Source organism: Globicephala melas, chromosome 2, assembly GCF_963455315.2.
Source record: "Globicephala melas chromosome 2, mGloMel1.2, whole genome shotgun sequence".
Classification (NCBI taxonomy): Eukaryota; Metazoa; Chordata; class Mammalia; order Artiodactyla; family Delphinidae; genus Globicephala; species Globicephala melas.
The window spans coordinates 163665587-163686003 of NC_083315.2; the positions used below are offsets into that span (position 1 = coordinate 163665587).

At 43.0% G+C, this 20417-nt stretch overlaps 2 protein-coding genes across 21 annotated transcripts in view; one reads left to right on the forward strand and one right to left on the reverse strand.

Moving 5' to 3' along the window:
* EFCAB11 (EF-hand calcium binding domain 11) overlaps window positions 1-12486 on the reverse strand; it is a 189670-nt gene extending 177184 nt beyond the window's left edge. For 9 of the 12 annotated variants that reach the window (XM_030883605.2, XM_030883607.3, XM_060293657.1 and 6 more), the window contains exons 1-3: window positions 11148-11323; window positions 10370-10465; window positions 6647-6692 (exon numbers count right to left, since the gene is read on the reverse strand). In XM_030883605.2, coding sequence (XP_030739465.2) covers window positions 6647-6692; window positions 10370-10465; window positions 11148-11222 — 217 coding nt within the window. In that variant the 5' untranslated portion in view covers window positions 11223-11323. Of the gene's footprint in view, window positions 1-6646; window positions 6693-10369; window positions 10466-10843; window positions 10929-11147; window positions 11346-12310 lie in introns of those variants that run through there. The other 3 variants (XM_060293655.2, XM_060293651.2, XM_060293656.2) reach the window with 3 other exon arrangements.
* Window positions 12487-12595: 109 nt separating this feature from the next.
* TDP1 (tyrosyl-DNA phosphodiesterase 1) overlaps window positions 12596-20417 on the forward strand; it is an 85379-nt gene continuing 77557 nt past the window's right edge. For all 9 annotated transcript variants that reach the window (XR_009563184.2, XM_060295179.1, XM_060295177.1 and 6 more), the window contains exons 1-2: window positions 12596-12668; window positions 17297-17853. Coding sequence is in view for 8 of the 9 variants with exons in the window: in XM_060295179.1 (XP_060151162.1) it covers window positions 17307-17853 (547 nt within the window). In the remaining variant the exon portion in view is untranslated. The remainder of the gene's footprint in view (window positions 12669-17296; window positions 17854-20417) is intronic.

The window sequence follows — 20417 nt, forward strand, 5'->3', positions numbered from 1 at the left end:
ACAAAAAAATGTGTTTACAATGTAACTTAGAAGACTAGAAAACAGACATTTAAATTTAGGAAAAGAATACTTTTATAGTCAACTATCTGGCTCAAAACAACTCAGCCAAGATAGCAATAAATAAAAGCCATTAACCTCATCATCCACAAATTATTTTTCAATTAAACTGACCCTGGATAGCATGACTGAGTCAAACAGTCCATCATCACCATTGTAATGAATCAATCTCTTTGATTTTTCCATTTTTTAAAGTTGCAGGTTAAAAGTAAGCTCCTGGAAAGCTTTTTTATTTCTAAGTATGAAAGTAAAATATGTTCACTGTATTGAAAGGGCAACAATATAAAAAAACAGAAAGAAAGGGGAGAAAAAAGCATGATCTAATCACCCAGTGGAAACAAAATTCTGATATTTTGTTCTGGTTTTTTCCCTCAAGCATATTTTATATAGACCTGGGATAAAAACACACAGAGAGCTGTGTGAGAATGCAGTGGGGCGATGTGCATTGGGCAGATTAAGCAAAAGTCTTATACATCTTCGCTGTTGTTATTCATATAAAATGCTCTACGATTTATCCCACAATGAAGTCAAACCATCTGAGATGACACATGGTCTTGCCCTTCAAAGAACTGCCCAGACAAGTCTGGCATTAAACCACTGGTCTATGCTGAAGAAAGTTCAAGAAACGGCCTTACAGACTTCACTGTTGTGTTTATTGAACAGTTTGTGGACATCAGTGTCCACTTATTAGTCTCTCCTCCACGAGACATCGTGGGGGAAATATCCCACATCAGGGAAAACTATGTCTCTCTAGAAAAGGAGTTTCTGTGGTGTGGATGCTGACTTCTGCACTTGGTTGTGATTCCCTGTTTGATCTGGACACTCAGTAGCTCGGAACCAAATTTGACATCAGCCTCTAGCGGCTGCACAGAACCTTGTGATTTGTGTTTTGTGTACTGACCCACTCCTGATTTCGACTCATTCATTCATTAAGTTCCCAGGACAATGAAGACTGGCCTCAGCTCCATCAATATGATCCATGACACTATTAACCTCAAGGGAAGGGTTTATCAAATGGTTGAGAGGGTAAGCTTGGAGATTACACTACTGTGGTCTGCCACCCTGCACAGATTACTTAACCTCTCTAAGCTTCAGGATTGTTTTAACTTATAAAATGGGATAATCCTAACATAGAGTTGTATTAAATTTAACAATCCATGCATAATACTCATCACAGAGTCTGCACATGGTAAACACTCAAGGAATCAAAGCTATAATTATTATCTATAATAATAATAAATACTGTAACACATGTAAACATATCTTATAAACCAATAAAAAACCATCAAATGCCAGGATTAAGATCTTTTATTCCTCTCTGGAGCTCAGTTTCCTCATTTTAAAAAAGGAAATATATGACTGTTTTCTAGGCTCTTCTAGTTGCAAACTTCTTTCATTTTCTATAGTTAGAGGAGATATGAAATGTTCTATACCCTTAGAGAACAGAAATAAAACCCTCTAAAATTAGGTAGCAATAGTGTGTATTGGAACCAATCCCAACACTGATCTGCTGCTTCCTTAAACAAGTGGCTTGATTTTTTTTTCCCCCTATTAATATAAGTCCTTGTTCCTGGTGCCTAAACAGTTTTTGCTGATACTCACGTGCTTGTTAAGTTACAGGCATTAAAAATGTCATTAACACCTTTTTGCTACTCATTCTGGCTGCCCTCAAATTCTCCCAGTGTGACTTCCCTTGAGACATCCTAGTCTTCTAATGGCTTTGTCTTAACTTTTCACTCTTTTTAATTTTCACAAGGACCCTCTACAGAGACGACGCACCTTTTAGAGAGACCTTGGGAAGCAGGGCCTGGGCATCCAGGTTTAGGTACTGTATGAAATGTGTGCATCGTCAGGGCTCTGCCCAGTCGGACTCAATCCAGGATGTGAGTCTGGACCTTCCCCCAGGAAGCTGGGCAGCAAATGGGCTCTGTGTGGAGGGTGCTTTGGGGTTGCAAGCTGGAGATATGGTACAACCTTGTCTGGATGTAAGAAGAGCTACACCTAGTGGGAGAATTCCCAAGTCACAGCTACTCAGAAGAACTCTGGGAAGTTGATTACCTGAATTAATAGCTCCCAGAAAGCCAAGGCCAACCTTTCAGTTCTTCAAGATCAAAACATTAAGGAGAGAGATAATATATTTGGTAGAATAATCTGTGTATAAACTCTCTTCGATAATATATTTGGTAAAATAATCTGTATATAAACTCTCTTCCTGTAAGAAAAATAACATGTAAATGTGACTCATGTCACTGAAAGGGAGAAAAGAAGGAGCTGGTCTGAAATTGGTTCACTACTAACAGTCCTAATGAAAAAATTTTATGTTAGCAGCATTCAGAGTTCAGCAGTGACTTCCTGCTAAGATGGCTATTTTACTCTTTCCCTGGGATGTCTGTGGTCTTGAGTCTCCCCTTTCAAGGGGACATGAACTGAAGGTAAGTCTACTCCTTTAATCATGAAGAAAGTGATGCTTTGAGAAAATTAATCTGCTGTTGATATCAGGGCCAGAAGAGGAAGGGAAAAGCCTGGAAGCTTGTAGACTACGGAAACCCCTTCCACAGTAATTCTGGAGCAAGGTACTAAGCACCTACACTTTGACCTCGTTCCTCCAACCCGATCTTCCCTTTAATTTCTCAGATGACTAATTTACTTTGTAACCTTTTGAAATATACTTAAAAATTAATTATTAGGAAAAGATGCTGTGACAGGAAGCATCCTAATGATCTGATGGGGAAGTGGATGTGAGAGTACCTATAATATCCCTGATATTAAATGCAAGGGATGTGATACGGGAGCAGGTCCCAGAGCACATCAACAAAGTCGGAAAGCCCTCATAGGGAAGCCTACTTTCAGCATCAAAAACTCCAGTTCTGAAGCAATCCTTAGACTATTATGAATTTGAGAAAATGTCCCATACTGAGGCAGTCTTCATTATACATAAGAGAACTCAGGTGTGGGATAGGCCACATGAAGGGAATGTAGAGAACCTCATTCAAAACCTAAAGCTTTAATGTACATCAGAACTAATATTAAAAGGAAGCTCCATGACTGCAAAAATGTGAGAACTGTTTCTGCAGGAAGTCCAAATCCAAGCATTAGAGAACTCAGGAAGGAGAGGAAAGGTTCATGAAATTTACAAAATATCTCCAGCCTCAAGTCAATCCTCTCTCAAACATCAGAAAAAAAGAAAAGGCAGGGGAGGAAACTAACAACCGCATACTTGGAAGATCCTTTTGCCACAGACCAGTCCTCATTTTATATCAGAGCACTCACACTCAAGAGGAACCTTTAGAATGTAATGAAGGTGGGAAAGAAAACCTTCTGCCAGAATTTACCCTTCAATGTACATCAAATTACCCGTAGAGAAACCATATGAACGTAACACATGCATATAAGTCATATCTTACTAAATGTGAGCTAATACACATGGGGGGAAAACTCAGGATACTGAATGTGGAAGGTTTTTTCAGAAGTCAACCTTTATATCAGAGAACTCACTACACCTGTAAAGAACATGGGTAACCTTTCTTCCAGAATAACACCTGTCTGTACATCAAAGAACTGATTAAGGAAAGAAAACCTTCCGTGTGAAGTCAAATCCCTAATTCAGAACCAAAGAACACACATAAGGGAGAAAATCTCCGGGAATAATGAATGTGAGAGTGCTTCTGGCAAACTACACGTATTTATGTAGAAACACTACATAAGCAAGAGCAGCATAAGACATGCATCCAGACAGAATCACTCACTGACTCTCAGGGGACTCCTAAAGGAGAGAAACCCTAACAATGCAAAAAATGCGGGAAATCCTTCTGCCAGAAGACAGAAATCTTTATAGACTGGAATATTCACATAGAAACCCAGAGAAAATATGTAAGGAAGGCTTCACCAAGAAGTTACAACCTAAATTGAACAGCAAAGAAACATCATTTGAATACTTTGAAAGTGTGAAAATTTTTAACATGAAATTTAAAGCCTGGGGAAATTCTATCAAGTTAGGGAGTATGTCAAAAACAACTTCTCCTAGCAATAATATTGTTCAAAAAGTCATGTTTAATATGTGATACCAAGCCTGTATCCAAAAAATAATCTAGTAAACTCTTCTGTAAATCCAAAATTTATAAATAAAAACATTTTTAAAAAGAAAAAAGTCAAGCCAGTCTAAAGGACACAGGAGCCAGCTCAAGGAGGCACTCAATGGCCAAATCTGTGGTAAGTGGAGCACTAAAATAATTAAGTAAAGTAATGAATTATAAATCATTAAAAACATACAAATTTATGAGTCCATACTGATAAAAGAGAAATAGATTGATCAATCAAGAAGACGGGAAGTCTCTTGCTTATAGTAAAAATGCCAAGGGCTAACTGAAAGAAGCACTGGGATTATAAAATGATTACTTTGCAATCATATGGCAAAAACTGGATCAGACAAGAATCATAAATGGATACCAAATCCAGGCGGAAATTTTGATGAGAAGCAGAATATCTGCAACATCGAACGTGTCTCTCCACAGGCTGCTGATTAGTTGCAAGGGAAGAAAATATAAAGAGAAATAATACAATGGAGAAATCCGACAACGTCATGACTGGTGATAAAATTAGTATCTACAGGAGACAGACAGACATTGTGTGCCTCCAGATGTGGCACCCTGAGAGCGACATATCACCCAAATAGGATTCTGGCTGAGGGTGCTTAACCTCGAACCTACTTACAGAGAAACGTCATGCAAACACAAGATGAGGGCTGTTCCTAAAAAAAGGAAACCATGAGGGGTGGGCTATTTCCTCAAAAATATCAATGTTGTAAAAAGGCAAAAAAAAAAAAAAAAGGGCTCCCCTGGTGGCGCAGTGGTTGAGAATCTGCCTGCTAATGCAGGGGACACGAGTTCGAGCCCTGGTCTGGGAGGATCCCACATGCCGCGGAGCAACTAGGCCCGTGAGCCACAACTACTGAGCCTGCACATCTGGAGCCTGTGCTCCGCAACAAGAGAGGCCGCGATAGTGAGAGGCCTGCGCACCGCGATGAAGAATGGCCCCCACTTGCCACAACTAGAGAAAGCCCTCACATAGAAATGAAGACCCAACACAGCAAAAATAAATAAATAAATAAATAAATAAATAAACAAACTCCTAACCCCAACATCTTCTTTAAAAAAAAAAAAGTCTCTAGAAATAGCCCAGATTAAAGGAGCCTAAAGAGACATGATACCAAGGACTAATTCCTGTATTAAATGAGGAAAGATGCTAATAAGAACATAATTAGATCAAGTGACAACATTGCAATATAGACGGTAAAGCAGATAAAGACAAGTATTAATATAAACTTATGATGGGTGTGCTGTGGTTATGGACAGCTCAGCGAGAGGATGGAGAAGAGGCAGAAAGTGCAGAAGAGAAGGTAGATGGGGTAAAATATGAACAGTAAGTGAATCTGGCTAAAGGGTATACAGCTATTCTCTGTACTACTTTTATCTTGCAACTTTCCATAAGCCTCAAATTACATCCCCCCAAAAAGGAATTTTTGAAAAGCCAATTCAGCATGCTCTGGACCCTATCTCCTCCAACAATAGGTAGTTATCTCTCTGTCTCATTTGCCTTTCCCCTCCTCACTAGATCATTCTGCTAAGCTTAGAAACATCTTCTTCATGTTCCAAAAAAAGGCAAACAAAAGCAAAGCAAACAGCTCTTGATCCACAGCTACTGGACCCACTGAAAGACTTATCTACTCACATTGTCACTTTGCCACTTTCCCTTTATCTTCAAACCACTGCAGCCTGGCCTCTGCCCCCATGACGTGGTGACACTGCTCTTCCTAAAATCACCCGACACCCCTGGGTTGCCAGCTCCACGGATCCTCTTCAGTTCTTTTGCTACTTAACCTTTCAACAGCATTGGACACAGTTGACCATACCTCTTCCCTGGAATAGTCACTCCTCTTGGCTTTTGATTAAATACTCTTGATTTTCCTCTGGCCCCTGTGCTCCTCCTAAGTCTCCTTTGCCATCTCTTCATCCCCTACCTGACTTTTAATGGTTATAGTTCCTACAGGTCTCAGTCTACACTCTCCCTCAAGGGGTCTCATCCACTCCCATGGCTTCAAAACCATCCAAACGCTGATGACTCTCAAACTTATTTCTGTGGCCCAGATCTTTCCACTGAATTCCATACTCATACAGCTCAATTGCCTTGACATCATCGACCAAAACCTCTCAAACTCAACATATTCAAAACTGAACTCTTGCACTCCCCAAACCCTAAATCTTCTCCCCCAGTCTTCCCATTTCAGGAAGTGCCACTTCCACTCACTCAGCTGCTCAAGTCAGAAAACCTAGATCATCTGCGGGATGATGAAATTATCAGCAACATTTTTTCTTTATGCTTTTCAGTGGTTTAAAATTTTCCTACAATAAACATACACTTGTGAATACATTAATTAACTAAAATTAAAAGAACCAAGCCTCGTTCTTTTTGGGTAATCAGAAACAAAACAAAGATTTGCTTAAACATAATGCTTTATAGCCTCTACATTTGTTCTTAGTTGTAGTTTCATGAATGTCTAAATAAGAGTACTAAAAATGAACTTTCACATTACCGGAAGTGTTTGGATCTACTGAGGACATCACAGAATCAGCTTCTATCTAGAAAAGAAAAAAGCATAGGATATACAATTTCATCAAATGTTTTCACAGTACAAGTTCTTAATTCCTGGGGTGCGGGGAAGGAATGTATTTTATGAGAAATCAACTTTGTTGAATCCAGCAGACAAGTAACATCACAGGACAGCTATAATAGTCATTTTTCTCTTCTATTAATAAGATACCAGATGCTGATCTACTACAGACTCTGATGGCCCCCAAAACTTTACTGCATTGACCAAAACAGTTTATCATATAAAATCAACTTGACTGTCACATATACAGAATAACCTAAAAGGTAACATTTCTGTTTTAGACAAATACAAGCAATTGTTACAATGGGCTCTATGGGTTTAAAATTTTTTTCCTGACTGTAATAGTAACATGATGTAGAAAACATGAAAAATATTTTTTAATTATGAAGAAAAACATCTAAAAAACCAGCCATCCAGTGAAAACCATTGTTAACATTTAGGCCTAGTACAGCTTTTTTTTTTCCCCCTCCATGCATTTTTAAACATATTTGAGAATACACTATATATTAAGTTCGGGGACCTGCCTTCACTGAATATTAAAACGTAAGTGTTTTCCCACATTGTTAAGAGAGCTTTATAAACATCATGGAATTAGAACCTTGGCAACATCTGATGTAGCTTCTCCACCTTGGATTCCATGCCCTGCACTTCCCTGGTTCCTCCTGTCCCTCCCAGACAACCAGTTCCCAGTGCATCTTCTTCATGGAGTCCCCACCGACCCTTAAATGTGGGTACGCCCCCCATGTTCTCCCCTCAGGACACTGCCCTTCACACTCCACATACTCCTTTTGGGCAATGCCAGCTCGGTCTCATGCTTTGAGCTACCACCTGTGAGGAATCCCAAATCTATCTCTAGCCCTCACCTCTCCACCCAACTTCAGATTCCTACATCTAAGGGAGGTGGCACAATCTGAGAGCAGATCTTTACCACCATCACCTCAACACCCAGCACAGCACTTAAAAAAGGAATGCACTTGGGGTGCTTCTAGCCTCCTCGAACTTAACATGCCCCAATCCGAACTCACTGCCTTTCCCCCAAACCTACTCCTTCTCAATTTTCTTATTTTCTTATCCCTTTAGTCCTGTTGTCACATCACTCTGATACGGCCACCACATGCAACCATGAATCACCAAGGCATAACTTCTCCCACCACCACAAAGCGCTCCCAGACACTTCATATCAGAGTCTACCTCCGCTGCTCTAAATGATGCTCAGATTCCTATTAAAGTTACCACAGAATTAGACCCTTCTCCTTGCCCTCCTCCCTTTCTGTTCTTAATCTCTTCTCTATCTTAGTATTTATCAGAGTTTTATAAGTCTCTCTACACTAAACTGTGAACTATTTCAAAGTAGGGTCTATGTTTATTCACCTTTATATTTCTAGCAACTAGCAAGTGCTCCTTTTATTAAATGGGAACACAATAAATTTCATTCTGTAAACATTTTCATGAATGCAGAAGTGATTTATTATTTTAGTGCCTTACTGCTTCATGACCTGCATTCAGTAAATATTTCGTTTGCTGAAAAGCAATGTTTAAAAATAAAACCCCAAGTTGAATGAGGTAAAATGGCACTAGTGGGCTCTACGTTTTTTAAGGATATACAGTTGTTTCAATGTCACTTTTATACATACTTCTATGTATGTAAACATATCTTCACAGTTTACACTTTCATTTGTATCTGCTGGGCTGGATTAAGCTTTGTTGTGATTGTGACCAATATTCAGGCCACGTGAGCACATCTTATCACATCACCAATTCGTTGTAATAAATGTTCAATGTACACCAAAACAAAAAAACAAAAAAAAACCCCAAACCTCAACCTATTATAAGAGGAAAAATCTGTTAAATTTCACAGAGGGAATACATTAAGTGTCACTTAATAAAACTTCATGATTGTTACAAATAATCGTTAAGTGTATAGGTGATTTGCTATATCAGTATTTCACTGTTTAGCGATCTGCAGTAAACAAGCATTTCCTTTGATTAAAAAATAAAATCCGAAACCTCAACCAAAAGTAAAAATCTGTTAAATTTGATGGTGTGTATGTATGTATGTTACCATATCTCTGTACTTGTCATTAAATTCCTCACTTACATGTTCTAAAATTAAAATCAAGTAAGTAGATCCAAAAGTGATAAAGGTAGAATGAGACCAGATATCTTTCCAGCTGAACCTGGGTTAAATTCAATGCTTCAAAAGCTGAGTCCACTTAGCTGACCTGCTCTGGAATTCCAGCTGAAATGACTGCAGGTTAACAGGAGAGCTGCAATGTCTGGGAACCAGCCCTGAAGCTCCATAATCAACATCTCAGTAACTAAGCAACCCCTAGCAGTTGAACCTACCTGGGTGGTTCATGGGACATATTTATATCAACAGAACATATTAACAGTGAAGTAGTAATACATTTAAGCATAATGAAGAACAGAGAAGTGGGACATCACGTGGTCCCTGGCTTTACAGGGCCCGCAATCTGACAGACAGGTAGAGCCCACTCATAGGCAACAACTGGGCCAAAGTCGTTGCCCAGCCACTTTGTCTAACAACAGCAGGAGGGATGACATTCCAGGCAGAGTCCTGAGTGCTCCCTCTGTTTGATGCCTGCAACTGAATTTCTTAAACCTGGCCAAGATCTTGCCCCTGATTAATTCCAGTTCAGCAGCTTAACAAGAGGGATCCATCACTAGAATGGATGTAACAGACAAGAGGAGCAGCACAAGGACAGGAGGCATAGGAAACCTGTCCTACAAAAATGGGAGATTCACTGAAGTTCAGCTCAACTCTCCTTATTTAGTGCAACCTTTCCTGGAGAGCAATGCCCAACAAAATTTCAAATGTACCTAGCACTTGTATCTCTAGGAATTTATTCCACAGAGATATATCCACAAGCAGAGGTATAGTTATAAGAGAATGCTCACGGCAGCAATATTTGTAGGAATGAAAAATAATAGAAACAACTGAAATGACCAAAACAAGGAAACTAGCTAAAGAGAATACTAAGCAACTATTTTTTTAATGTGGTGTGTGTGCTTTTATGTTCTTCTATTGTGAAGTGAGAAAAGCAAGTTAAAATAAAATAGGCATACTAGGCACCCACTTTTCAATACAATGCTAGGCGTGTTTGTCAATACATAGGAAATTTTGGGATGATACACAATAAACTGTTACTAATGGTAACTCCTGAGGAGTGGGACCCTTTGGTAGGGAGGGAGGGGATTTTACACCCAACTTTATACTTTTCTGGACCATTTTAATTATTTGACTATGTAAATGCATTATTTTCATAATTTAAATGGAGCAAAAATTTTTTTTTAATTTAAGAAAAACAATCCTGCATGTCACTTCCTCTGTGAATTCCTTCTGTTACCAACATCCCACTCCCAGGCTTCCCTCTTGGAACCTCACTAGCATCTCATACTTAATATTATTAGCAGCCTGGTGACTTAGTCTTGATGGATTCTAATTCATTCCTGAGTTGGATTCTTAAGACAAAAGTAAAATTCAGCACTGGACACATCTCTGAAATTGCTCAAAAGGCAGCGGTTTGCTTCATAAACATCCTAAGCTAGCCCTCTGCACTTTATTTAGAATCCATCCACTATTGTATTGTCAGCCCAGTCCCCAAATACAAAAGAAAGTTCTACCTTGGAGGGCTTGTATCCAAACAGCATTACAACAGCAATTTTAAAGTCCTCTCTGCTTAGATAGCCTTTGTTTTCTTCATCGCATGCTTTAAATACCTAAAGAACAGCAAATATCTTCAGTTAATAAGACAGAAACGGTTTGTTCTATTATTACTAACTTATATTAAGTTTAGACCTCCCAAACCTAAAACTTAGCCAAGAGTAGGGCTGGGAAATGGAATTTCATTATCCTAATTTTAATCCTCAAGAAATCTTAATCTGCTAGGACTTCCCTGGAGAACCAGTGGTTAAGACTCCTAGCTTCCACTTCAGGGGGCACGGGTTCTACCCCTGGTCGGGGAACTAAGATCCCGAATGCTGCCCCCAGGGCCAAAAAGAAAAAGAAATCTTAATGTGCTAAAATTTACTCCCCCCAAAAGTGCAAACGACTTAATCGCTGGGTTAATTCCTTTAAACCATTCGAATAAGTTCTACCGAAAGTTCAATCCTAGAATTGGGAAGGTGAGGCAAAAGGCTGGCTTTGAAAGGCGGGAGGAGAGATGGAGATTACAGCTTGTTATACACAGACTATGTCGCGGAGAAAAGAAGGAGTTGGAAGTAGAACACTGGACAGGGATCCAGAAGCCTTGCAGCCCTAGCCTCGGTCATTAACCACGACACTTTGGAAGGACAGTCCAGCCCCTATATGTGCAACAAAGCTGAGTGAGAGCCAGGCGGGGTGACGGAAGTGAAAGTCCCGGGTCAAGTTTAAGTCCGAGACAGCCCTCCGGGCACTTACTTCCACCCACTTCTTGTGTTCCGACTGGCTGGCTTCCCACGTCCGCGGCCGGGCCCCGGCCTGGGAGAAAAACATCGCGACAGCCACACGGCAGTCGGGACGCCTGAACTCGCGACCTCTGCGGCCTACTCCCGGCTTGCAGCGACAGCCCGCCAAGCTCCCCGCAGTTCGGGAAGCTGAACTTGGCCGGGTACCTCCAACGTCTTCTCCCATTGGACGGCCTGCGAGCCACTGGCGTTGACCCCGCAGCTCTATTGGCCAGAGACTTTGTTTAATAACGTTTCCTTGGAACAGCCTATGGCGGAGGGGCTTCCAGGCCCGCCCCCAGCCTTGGCTCCGCCCCTCTCGCCCCTTAAACTCCTGGCGCGCGGCTATGGATCCCGCACATCCAGGTTTTGTTTCAACGTGTCCTGCATGATTCTTCTCATTTTCTGCCCCCACACCTTGTAGTAAATTACTTTTGATAATTTTGATCAATGGCACTATGCTAAACATTATAGGAGACACAAAAAGAGTGTGAACAAAGCATAAAAGGAACCAATCAAAACAAGACCGGGGCTCCCGTGCAGATCAGCAAGTCATTGGAATCGAGGCCTCCAGGGTGGCTACTGTGTCTGTTCCGTCCTCCCTATAAGCCTAGCACTGAGCACGGTACCTGGCACAAAACAGACTTTCAATAAACGAACCAAGTGAGCCCTTAGGACGTTTATCCCAAGTTATTTCATTCAGTCCTCTAGGAGAGGTGCCTGGTGTGAAGGAAACTCTGAGAATAATATCAACAGCACTGAACCCAAATTCCACAGCAAACATCTTATTAAAGGCAAGGAATATGGCGAGGGTTCCGCTTTGCAAAGTAGTTTATCTCAGACCTCTCTCTTCTGACAAATCAGTAAGATTAAAAAGGCAACACACACACACACAGGCACACGCGCCTGTTTCAACGAAGAAACGGGCATTCGAGGTTGAGTCTAAGGGAGCTCGTTTAACCTTTTATTTTACAGCAGGTTTTACAGTCCGCTCCCCCAGGAGAACCCACTCCTCCCGGGACACCGGTCTCAGCCCTCAGCTTCCTCGAACCTCTCAGGTGATCCTGTCTCTGCCTTTAAAATACTCACCCCCTCCCACCCACCCCCCCACACCCCCCACCCCCGCCACACACACACCTCGAGCTCCGGGAGTCTGAAGCTATGAGAACCTCTGCAAAGCGGATGAGTTTTGCTAATTAACTACGGGAGAAGTGAGGGAAATTTCTTTTCCTCTCTCCCCCTTTTAGGAGACGCGCCCAGGAGGTGAGAGGGGAGCTGGAGGCGGCCAGGTCTTCTCTCCGCCCCTTCCTGCGGGAGCGCCCCCTCAGCCCCTCATGAGCCGGAGGGCTTTAGGACCCAGCTGCGGGCGTCCCGGAAGGGGAAGGGGCAGGGTCACTCTGCGCGCGCTGCCGGCTGGAGGGTTTGAAGCGCGCGCAGGCGCGAGTGGCGGCGGAGCGGCGGCATCCTAGGTGGCTGCGCGTTCTGGGGGCTTCAGGTGAGTGGAGGCCGCGGGTTCCGGGGCCTCCGGTACGCGTTCGGCAGCTGCCCACGCTTTTGCTCCTTCCGGCCTGGAGCGCGGGCAGCCGGCGTCCGGCGAATTCTTGAGTGTCCCGCGGGGCTGGAGGTGGATGCGGAGGGAAGCGGAGCATCTTGTAAAGACACTAGGTAGGGTCCCCTTCTGGGCCTCGGCTTCCTCCAGTAATAGTACCTCTTTGGCGCGAGCAGCTGCTGCTTGAGGAGACCAGAGTCCTGCTGGAAGGGTCCCTCTCCGCGGATTCTTATTCTGGCTCCTCCACGTAGTAGGCAGATGGTCTGGAGAGTTAGTGATAGCTAGCATGTTGGGCGCTTACTCTGTGCCAGGCACTTAACCTCTGTGTTTAGTCTCCCCATAAATGGAAACAGTTGTGAGCGTGAAATGAGTGTATGCTCAGTAAAGGTGAGCGCACAGAAAACAGTGTACCCCGGAATCAGCCCACTTCACTCCATCCCGACTGCCTTCATGAGCTACCAGAGTCCCTCCAGGAGCCGCCTCACTTCGACTTTTGTCTCCCTCCAAACCATTCTCCATACAGAGTTGCAGGGAACGTAATATTTTAAAAAAGTAGATCGGACCAAGGTACTCCCCTTCAGTGGGGCCTACGGTTCTTAGAATAAAATCCAGGATCTTTAACTTACTCCTGCCACCCCCTTCATCCTGGACCACCTACCTGTCTTCCTTACCCAAGTCTTTCTGTGTGTTTTTGGAGTTACTACACCCTTGTTCTGGTCGTTGCAGGTTGGGTTCCCTCACTTGGAATACTCTTCTTTCCCTCCCACACTTTTATTTGGCTGATTCCTTTTCACCCTTCAGAGCTCACTTAGATGTTAAATTCAGGATAGTCGAAGGTAAGGGCATCCCTGTTACTCTCTCATACCTGTAAAATATAATGAATATCTGTAAAGATATCTTGGCTTTTTTGGTTATTTTTGTTTGTGTCAGTCTGTTTCTTTCTCCTTGAAATAGAAGCTTTTCTAGGACAAATTGTTTCTATGTTGTTAATTTCTTATTCCCAGGGCTTGGCACATAGTAGCTGCTCAATAAATATTTTTCGAATGAACATACTCTGGGAGGTAGGTATGACACCCATTTTACAGAGGAGGAAGTTGAGGCTCAGCAGTTAAGTAACTTGCCTAAGTGCACATTTACCACCTAGTAATGACTGGATTTGAAATTGGAGTCATATTTGCCAACTACTGACCACACTTGGCCTCAGTTGAGATTGACTCCCATGCCCTCCTGATGGTCTGCAAGCTCTGTAAGAAGGGTCAGCTGGAAGTGTAAAAGAAGTAGCCCAGCTGGGTCTGGGATGGTAGGGGGAGAGGAGGAGCCAGCAGCTTTAAGAGGAGTATCCATTTGCATCCACACATTTTTTTTTAGTATCTAATAGACACTCTAATGTTATGAGTTGGCATCTGGTGGTAGAATTTCTTTAGATTTTTACCCTCCTTGGCATTGTAGCTTAACACAGTGTTTGCCAAATTTCAGTAATGTGGTCAGTTGCTTCCTCCCCAGTTTTGTCTCACTATCAACATCTGTATTACTATTTGTGTAATATTTTCATTTGAACCCACTTTTACATAAACACTATCTTTTAGAAGTAGACTTCAGTTATTGTAAATGTAATGGAGCCATAAGATCCCTTCTGTTGATGTTAAACCAAAGTGTTACTGCCTGCAGAAGAGCCTAAAATCCGTTATTTGTTCAAAAGCAGGAATAGAGACATTTCTACAAACAGCTTTCTCCTTGATTAAACTGAGACATTGGATTGGAATAGGAAAGGGAGGTACTTTCATAACGTAATGTTAGTTAATGTCAGGTCCCAGTCACCTCTGCTTTGGGAAATACTGCACTTTGCTGACCCACTGAATGTCAGCTCTCAGAGTCAGCCCACCTGTGTGGTAATTCTGATCCTGGTGTCACCACTTACCCAGAGTGTGGTGTTAGACCTGTGCTGTGCGAGACACTGCCCAGGGAAGACAAACCGTGAACAAACAATTGAAGGAAAACACTTAGGTTCTATCCTTGTAAAGCTCTATGACTTGAGTATAAAAGCTGTCTGAGAATGCAGAGAATCTGGGCCTGTGTGAGAGAGAAATGAAATTCTGATCCTGAGACCAGATCCAGTCCTCCAAAGTAGAATCAGTTGCTGGTTAAGCTTGGTGTTTACCAACAGCTCCTCTTCAACAGCCTAAGCGCCTTGACTGCATAGAGAGGCTGGTAACCAGCTAGGCTTAATGATTTGTTACAGTTTTATTAGCATATTGCAAAGGTTTTTTTGCCTTTAATTGGTAGATAATCTCAGGCACATTTTGGATTGTAGTAGATCCAAAATTTAAACCATGTATAGAGCAGACAAAAACCTTTTTTTTTTTTTCTCTAGGAAATGTCTTTTTCAAAGCTTTATTTTTTACCCATTTGTCCTTTTTTGGAAGGAATTCTCTGTCCTCCCCTCCCCCACCCCACATGTGGTTCTAGAAAGTGTAGATAATGATAAAACTGAAAAATTTAGAAATCTCCTAAATAGCTCACACAGTCACTAAAGACGAATAAATATTTTCCTTTTAGAGTTCTCAGGATTTTTGAATTCCATTTTATTTATACGTAATTGATCTGGGAAGAGGGGTGGTGGTGATCTCTAAGGTCTGCATACAGCTCCTTTTCTCAGGCTGGGAGCTGAACCCTTTTTTCACCTAAAAACTCTGAGACCCTCTCTTTGCTTTAGGATGGGGCAGGAATCTAGGGAGAACAGGCTGAGGAATCTCAGTTGAAGATTCTATTACTCATTGCCTAGCTTTAGAGCTGGTTTAGAATTCAATGGAAGCTAGAGCTTACAGCACAGTAGTTTTTCCAGAGATGGTTCTTTTGTTCTTAAATCATTTTTCAATTACAAACTAACTGACAAAATGGCTCCTTCAAAGTGAATTGTGATAGCAGTCTCCAGAGTCTAGAACGCTAAGGGAACTTAAGTTTTAAAAAAACAGTCAAAACAAACAAAAAACTGAGCTGTTTAAGTAGGTGTTAAATAGTAAGTCTGTCTTAACCCCTTTCATGGGAAAACCTGGTTCTCAGATCCTGTTAACTGTAACAATACAGTTCCAACAAGCTTGATTATCTGGTGTCTTAACCCTTATCAGATTAGAAACAATTTAGGGGGAAAAACCTACTCAGAGTTCAAACAGCCCCTAGAAGTGGACTGAACACAGGGGGAAAGGACAGAGAACTTTTAGAAAAGAATACCTAGACAGAGTCTAGGGCCCCTATTACAGGAGCAAGTGTCTGCATCCATCTGTGGTCCCTACAGTTGTGGCTGCAAAACACTGTCCATGCCAGGTGGGCTTAATAGTGACCCTGGGCCATGAAGAACGAGTCATATTATTGTCTAGATGCACTCTGCTTAAAAGCTCCTTGAAATGTGTAATTTACAGGAGAAACCTTATCTGACTTGGTCATAAATTGAAAAAGGTGAGAAGTTGTACAAAGTGATAGATACCTTAAAAAATATATACTTTTTAGCTTGAAACATGAAAGTATATTCATTAGCAAGTCTTTCAGTGCAGAATTTAGCCTTTTTTAAGGAGTGGGGGTTATGCTGCAGTCTGTCCTATATCTGCACTCATAGCAGGTCCTGCTTACGCTGTAGAGCAAACATGTAGACACTCTGTCCACGATCTGAGCACAGACTCTTGAGTTGTGTAATTTTCCTCTGGGTCTTGTACTAAAGTGTTTGTTTTTTTTTTTTAAATCACACTAAGGAGCTCTTCTTTAGTTATTTGGGAAATCTACTTAGATAGCCCTTTACTCTTGAATTGGTGACATTTTGTAGGTAAGAAAAGCAAAAGTTTCATGTGTTTTCCTCTTTTGAGAGCAAGAAAGTAGAAGTTAAACTGTGTGGTTTAGAAAACAAGTAACGTTTTGCTTTAGTACAAGTTCTTTCTCTGCAGGTTTTCATGGTTTGATTTAGGATTAGATAATCATTGAGTCAGTTGGGTCCTCATGGAAGCATCCCTAGATAATATATATATAGAATTGATCATTTGATACTGTCTGGAGGATTTCGTTAAGCTCTATGGTAAGTAGCTTATCTTGGGGAGTAAGAAGTAGTCCCTGAAGTCTTTTGGGCTCCCGTACCTGGGTGAGGAATAGGTGATAAATTCCAATTTGACCTTAAAAATATGAGCATAGTCAGAATTACTCCTGAAATTCCTTAAACTGACCTTAACCCCAAACACCTGTTGGAAGCTTCAGGGCGAAGAGTGGACATTTTTGTTTTGGACTTTGGCTCAACTCCATTTCCTCAGGCATTTAAGAACAAGGTCTAGGTGGAAAGACAAAGGGAGAGAAGCAGAAGGTGAGCAGGATTTTCGCCATCACTTTATTTGCCAAGTTCTCACGGCAGATTGTGGTGATGTGCCGTGAACACCTACAGAGCCGCTGATGTTAGTGACACGTCTTGGCATCTGGTAAGTGTCAGGTGTGCTGTATGTGTCCTAGAAGCTCAGGACACGGAATTTGAGAGCAAGAGCATGAGTGTGCCGGTGGCCTGATGGATGGGAAATAACGAAATTTCCACCTTTCATTTCCAGAGGAAGTGTAATGTCTCAGGAAGGCAATTATGGGAGGTGGACGATATCCAGTAGTGATGAAAGTGAGGAGGAAAAGCCAAGACCGGACGAGCCATCTACCTCTTTTCTCCCGCATGCTGAGCAGGGAGCAGCCAGTGAGCCAAAGTACACCTGTTCCGAGGCTCGGAAAGCTGCCCACAGGAGGAAGATCGCACCCGTGAAATTCAGCAGCACAGATTCCGTTTCAGAAGCTTCACCTCCCAAAAGGCAGAAGGGCGGTTCCCAGGAAGACCTGGGCTGGTGTCTCTCCAGCAGTGAGGATGAGCTGCCACCAGAGACGCAGCAGAAGCAGGCTGAGGACACGGGGGTCAAAGAGGAGAAAGGCCTCCCTTCTCCCAGAGATGGTGCTGTCCCGGGAGCTGAGCATCACAGCCCCTCAGCCGGCCACGGGCTTGAAACGTCAGGGGAAGGCCAGGACATCTGGGACATGCTGGGTAAAGGGAACCCCTTCCAATTTTACCTCACTAGAGTCTCCGGAATTAAGCCAAAGTATAACTCGGGAGCCCTCCACATCAGGGGTGAGTGAAGCCGGGGGTCTGGGAGCTGCACGTGTGGGGCTCCCCCTCGAAAAACAGGAGGGAAGCCTAGAAGGGATCTCTTAAGAACCCTCTGAACTTCTCTCAGGGGGAAAAGAACCCATTTTGACAAGCAGATGCATTCGTCTGACAGCAAACGGGAAGCCAGCGGGTGTCTCCCAGAGCCCTGCAGGCCACCCTGCTGGCACCCCTTGCACAGTGCTTAGAATTACTTAACTTGTAATTTAAAGGTTAAACTCGGTCGCTGACACTTTATTAACCAAGTAGTCAGCCCTTGACAGCAATAGTTCTCTCTGGTCCCTGGACCAGCAGTGTCAGCACCACCCGGAGCTTGTTGAACATGCAAATTCTCGGCCTCCTCTTCAGATTCCCAGCACCAGACTCTGGGAGCCTGGCCCTGCAATCTCCTTTAACGAGCCCAATCAAGTTTGAGAACCGTTGCTTGAAAGCCTGGTTTTGGTTCCTGGTGCAGAAGCAAAACAAGAAGTGCCCTGATTTTTGGTTGCTGTGGTTAGTCCCCAGGGAGTATCTGTGTGATATTGTGATGTATACAGATATTTGGTCTTCACTCTGGTTATAGTTGGGGTTTGGTTTTGGTTTTTGTCCAAGGTTCCTGAAATAGCTCCAAGGTGATGAAGGGTGAAAGGAGCATCTTTTGTTATTCCTAACAAGCCCCTTTCAGCCACACCGGAATGGAGTGTATGTTAATGCGATGACTTTTGGAAAGCCCCTAGGAAGGGGGGTGCTGGTTGCCTGGGGAACCAGCCTGGTGATTAAAGCTGGAACTTTCAGCCCTAACCTCCACCTCCGGGGAGGGCAGAGGGGCTGGAGATTGAGTTCACCGCTAAGGGCCACTGATTTAGTCAGTCTTGCCTGTGTAATGAAGCCTCTGTAAAAGACCCCTCACTGGAAGGGTTCACAGAGCCTCCAGGTTGGTGCCGACGAGGAGGTGCTGGGCCGTGGCGCACCTGCAGAGGGCATGGCCACGCCCCATCCCCCATACCTCGCCCTGGGCATCTCTTCATCTGGCTGTTCCTGAGTTGTGTCCTTTTATAATAAGCTGGTAATCTAGCGAGGAAATTGCTTTTCTGAGTTCTGTGAGGCCTTGCAGCAAATTATCGAGCCCGCGGAGGGGATGGTGGCAACCCCCAATTTATAACCGGTCGGTCAGAAGCACAGGGGGTCCGGACTTGTGACTGGCATCTGAGGTGGGGGCAGTCCTGTGGGGTCTTATGCCACCTCCGGGTGGATGGTGTCAGAATTGAATTCAGTTGTAGGACGCGCAGCTGGTGTCCGTGGAGGATTGGTCTGTGTGGGAAGCCCCCCTCCCTCCTGCTACACTTGGTGTCAAAAGCTTTGCGTGCAGAGAGGAAACAAGGGTTTCCTTTGAGAGAACGGCAGGGCCCCTAGAATCCCAGACACAGGGCCTCACCACCTGCTTGCTGTGTTGGTAATTAACAAAGGACCTAACATTCTTCACAATTTCAGTTCACTCACCTTTAAACTGGGGATTCAGAAAAAAGGGAGATAACACATGAAGTGCCCGGCACAGTATATTCACGTGGCAGATACACAAAATAAACGTTGTCACCCGTATTTCACATTACCTTTCTTGCCCGCATTCAAGAATAGATTGTGTTCACTGTTAATAGTGTTTTAATTATATACCCAATGTATAATTACATCTTATGTGATGTATAAATGTTGGTATATTTAATTCCATACTATAAAGAGTTTGGTTCTACAAGGTGTTTATTTTTCCTTTTTGCAAATGTCTAGGTGCTTTGCAGAAATATATAAGATAGATCTCAGTGTTTCATTTTATTTGAGAGAGATTGAAACAGGAAATAGAGAACTATGCAAGGTTTTGCTGTATATAATAAAGTGATAAAGACTGGCTATTAGCACCAAGATACGGAAGAAGGAGAGGTAACATGATAGGAGCTTTTATATAGATTATCTCCTTTAATCCTCGAAACAGCCTTATGAGTAGATGTTACAGTTGTCCTCCTCGGATAGGTGACCGATCTGCAGAGAAGTTAAATAACCTGCCCAAGGTCATAGAGCTGGCAGATGGCAGAACTGGGATTTGAATCCAGGCATTCCAGCATCACAGTGCGTGCTCTTAAGCGTTTGGTGTACCACTCCAGCAAAGGCCATAATTGTAGGTTGTTTAGAAGATCTCATGGAGGAAGAGGGACCTCAGATGGGCCTTGAAAAAGGGATAAAATTTAGAAAGGTAGAAAGAGGAGTGGCAGTGGGGGCAAAATGGGGCCCCCACGTTGCAGTTTCTCTCTTGATTGTGCAACTCTCCCTTTAAGCTTCCTTAGAGGACTTCTTCGTTCTTTTAAAATCTTTGTGCCCTGGCATTTATCTCCATGTCTGGAGGCACTCAATAAATATGGGACAAATAAGTGAACGAGCCCAGTCTGAACCCTCAGGGTTGGATTGGTGGCTAGAGCGGAAGCGCTGGAGCCAGACTGTCTGTGTTCAAGTCCCGACCCTGCCTGACCCCAGCTGTGTGGCCACGGGCGGCCCCCTAAGGA